We start from the raw sequence: 3716 nt of genomic DNA, 5'->3' as shown, positions 1-3716 counted from the left end.
TATTACGTATAAAAAAAGTATAAGTATATTGCTATGATAGATAATAGTTAATGTATGTTGTTATTATGGGTAAAAGATTGAAGTAAATTGTCTATATTGGTAATTAATAAGAATTAAATTGCTAATATGGATAAAAAAAATCATGTATGTTGTTATTATGGATATTTAAAGTAACGTGCATTGACATAATGGATAATAAGTATATTATGTAAAAGAAAAAGTAAAGTACATTGCTATATTTGCTATATTATGGGTAAAAGTAATAATATGTTGTTATTATGAATAAAAATATAAATATATTCCTTATATTGGTAGAAAAAAATGTATGTTGCTATAATGGACAAAAAAATGTTAATATATATAGTTTGTTTTGCTAATTATATATTATTTGTTTACGCGCTTGTAAAAGCTTTCATTTTAATGAACAATTTTTAGATTTATGTTTATTGTCTTTGTAGTTTCGTAGTTGATCAACACTAAATGTAATTTCATAGTCAACATTTATATAATAAACCTATGTCATACATTTATATTCAAACAAGAGATTCGATTACTTAAAGACAAACTTTAACTTTCGATAACCAGATGCCTTATTTAATTAGAAACTTATAATAAAATCCTTCTGAACGTTCATCTTATAAAATACATCCGGAAAGTATTACAAACTTGAATTATGATGCAAATTTATACAGTATTTCACTACAATAATTGACATAAAAATATTGAATACGTGATGATGACATGGAAGCACGAGCATTGCATGCTACTTGGATGAAGAAGCAGACTGTGGTTGGACTTGGACGCCTTCCTGTCTCAAACTATTATCCCTGCGATAATTTGTCTTGGCTCCCTGACAAGTCACAAGACAAATTGAAATTGTTTACTTGTATTAATGCCATTTTATATGTCTCTATCTTGATTGCTTCCATTTTTATTTAGCCTGAAAAATAATAATAACACCACACAATTTGCAATCTCACTTTATTCCTATATATTATTAAATTAATACTACAAAAACTTACTTGCAATATTGTTCCAAGCTTCTTCATTCCAATTGCACGTCGCTTCACCTCATCTTTCGAAACCGTTGGGTCTTTCAACACCTAACAACAAAAATACAGAAAATCAGGTCAGGACAGAACAGTACAGTACAGGACAGGACAGTACAGGACAAGACAGGACAGGACAGAATTGAATTTACCGCTTGGCAGACACGGGATAATGTTGTTTCAATATCAACAACATTGATCTGCCACAAGGAATTAACCATTTGATCTTTTTTCTCTTCAAAAGCTTTCATTATCTGTTGTTCTTTTCCTTCTGAAGTGTTCAATTTCTTAAGGTCTTCTTGTATTTGTATCAAAGACACAGCACCTATATACACACAAAACAAACACTTACTATATTAAATTTAAATGTTATTTATTTTTTAAATTTTAATAATGATGATTTTAAATTAAATGATTGGACCTGAAGCGGCTGAAACTTGTGATTTCATTTGGTGTCCTTTGTCTCTCACCCATTCAGCTATAAATGGGACCTTCATATAACGTTTATCTTTTCCAAGTTCTCTTGCAGCTTGTCTTGTGTATATGTAGCCAATTGTATGTAACATAGCCTCACCAAAAGCTGAAATTTTATCACAAACCTTGATCATTAAAGCAAAAAAAAGGTAACAAAACAGCTCTTTTAGAGGAATATATAGAAGGGTGATTTAGGAATTTCGAATTTTGACAGGTGATGTTCTGGAACAATGAAGAGTTACAAAGTTGGCATGTTCTTTGGAATGTTGCTTATTTTGGTCCTAGAATATAACATGGTTTGCATATATCATCTAAACAAAAGTAAACATTTTTTTTTTTGCATAAATGTGTATTTGTAAGAAAAAAATACCAGCTTTTGAGAGCTGATGAGCTTCTTTTGTTGCCCAATTAACAAATTCTGTTGTTTGTCCTTCAACAAATGGCCGAAGGCGATTCTTGAGAATTGTTATGAGTTTGGTTTCCCTCTCCTTTTGAAATTCCTAAAAAAAGAAACAATAAAAGTGAGTTTAATAAAAAAAAATGTAGGTAATTTATTATGAATTTGGAAATTGGAGTAAAAAAATGAATACCCTCATCCTTTCTTGGACTTTCATTTTGCGGATTTCAGGCACCTGTCCTTCCTCTTCAAGTTCTACTGACTGTATAGCAGCCATGTAAAGTTGCCCAATATAATCCTCAAATAAATCACTACCAAATAGCATGCCAAAAACAGCTGCAGGATCCACCATTGAATCACTGAAAGAAATTATAAATAAAAAGTTAGCTTTAAACTTTTTATTAAATATAAAAGAAACACAAATCTTAGTTAAAGGAAACTAATGCATCATTCATACTTACTCTGGTACTCCTGCTTTTCCATTTTTATCATATGCTTCACGCTTTTCAGGATCACTTAGAACCTGATACGCCTCTCCAAGCACCTTTGTGCATAACAAAATATAAATAAATGTCTTTGATTGATACTCAAGATTCACAATTGAGAAAATTTGGATGATTAAGGACAGAATCAAAACCTGAAAATTTTGGGCAGCTTTCGGGTCCCCAGGATTTTTATCAGGGTGAACTTTCCTTGCCTTGAAGATAACATTATGAAGCATTATTATATAGTCAAATAAGAGAAAAAGGTTCTTAATTTATAATTTCCACATCTATCACTAACAACTAAGCATAACAGAAGGAGTAGGAATGTTACATGTTTCCCCAATAGATGGATCATAATTTCATATCACTATATCATAACTCATAAGTGAAATGTGACATAGATCTTGGTGGAACAAAGTTTTAAGAATCAATAGATCACAAATAATCACTGTGTGATTTGTAGTGTGAATTACAAGCTACAAATCTTCTTTATGATGTTTGGCATTTTGTTTGAGGAAGAGATAAGAAGTAAACATACTTTGACATAGTAGGCCTTTTTAATATCGGATGCAGATGCATCAGTACTGACTCCCAAGATGTCGTAATATTCTGTGTCTTTCACCATATTTCAGCGATCAAAACTCTTGTAAAGCTGCTAAAAAGAAAGAAAAAAAAAATGATGTTATCAAACTTTGGAGTAGTTTGTGTTCTTTGTGCAATATGAACATTGCCTAAGAGATAATTAGATAAATACTCCCTAAAAAATATCAAACTTTGGAGCCGAGTATAGTACTTATCAAATTCAAAAAATGCTATGAACGTAGCATCTGGTATAGAGTTCGATGAGATTTCAAAATGGCTTAGAGATTTCATAATAATTTGGTAAGCAACCAATTACATTCTGTTCAAATTCGAAATGTAGCTCTTGTTTAAAGATGGTTGGATTAAGATCTAGCAATAGAATAACTGATAAACGATGAAAGATAAACATGAAGTAACTCAAATCATTGTTATAAGCGTGTATTCAAACGAATAAAAAGCAACACGAAGATAAGCTAGGTTCTTAATCGATAACAAAAATCAACAACAAATCGCAGATAGAATCACAAAGATAAACTCAAAATACATCTATTTAGAACAATGGAACTTACGATTTATCGAATGACAAAAGAAGAGGAATCAATCAATCTGTAAATATTGAAAACTTGATGGATCAGTGGCGAGAAATCGTTCAATAAGCTCCGACATGATTCGCTTTTTTGTTCATAAAAGTATAGTATACAACACGAATGCCCCTTTAGTTATTTCCAA

General features: G+C 30.7%; 1 protein-coding gene across 3 annotated transcripts; it reads right to left on the bottom strand.

Annotated features, from left to right (window-relative positions):
* Positions 1 to 590: 590 nt before the first annotated feature.
* LOC145138813 (chaperone protein dnaJ 10-like) lies at positions 591 to 3674 on the bottom strand. 3 transcript variants are annotated; one of them, XM_079072835.1, is made up of 10 exons: positions 3557 to 3674; positions 2944 to 3057; positions 2558 to 2617; positions 2382 to 2464; positions 2114 to 2279; positions 1894 to 2023; positions 1471 to 1629; positions 1202 to 1374; positions 1023 to 1103; positions 591 to 850 (listed from the first exon to the last, which is right to left on the bottom strand). In XM_079072835.1, exons 2-10 carry the CDS (start codon positions 3028 to 3030, stop codon positions 764 to 766), a joined length of 1026 nt encoding a protein of 341 aa, XP_078928961.1. In that variant the 5' UTR covers positions 3031 to 3057; positions 3557 to 3674; the 3' UTR covers positions 591 to 763. The 3 variants fall into 3 exon arrangements, with proteins under 3 accessions (XP_078928961.1, XP_078928962.1, XP_078928963.1); XM_079072836.1 differs by having other exon boundaries at positions 2944 to 3060; positions 3557 to 3661; XM_079072837.1 differs by having other exon boundaries at positions 802 to 940.
* Positions 3675 to 3716: the final 42 nt, after the last annotated feature.

Source organism: Lactuca virosa, chromosome 9 (genome assembly GCF_052849685.1).
Source record: "Lactuca virosa cultivar CGN04683 chromosome 9, Lactuca_virosa_CGN04683_v6, whole genome shotgun sequence".
Taxonomy (NCBI): domain Eukaryota; kingdom Viridiplantae; phylum Streptophyta; class Magnoliopsida; order Asterales; family Asteraceae; genus Lactuca; species Lactuca virosa.
This window is presented reverse-complemented; position numbering and strand designations above follow the sequence as displayed.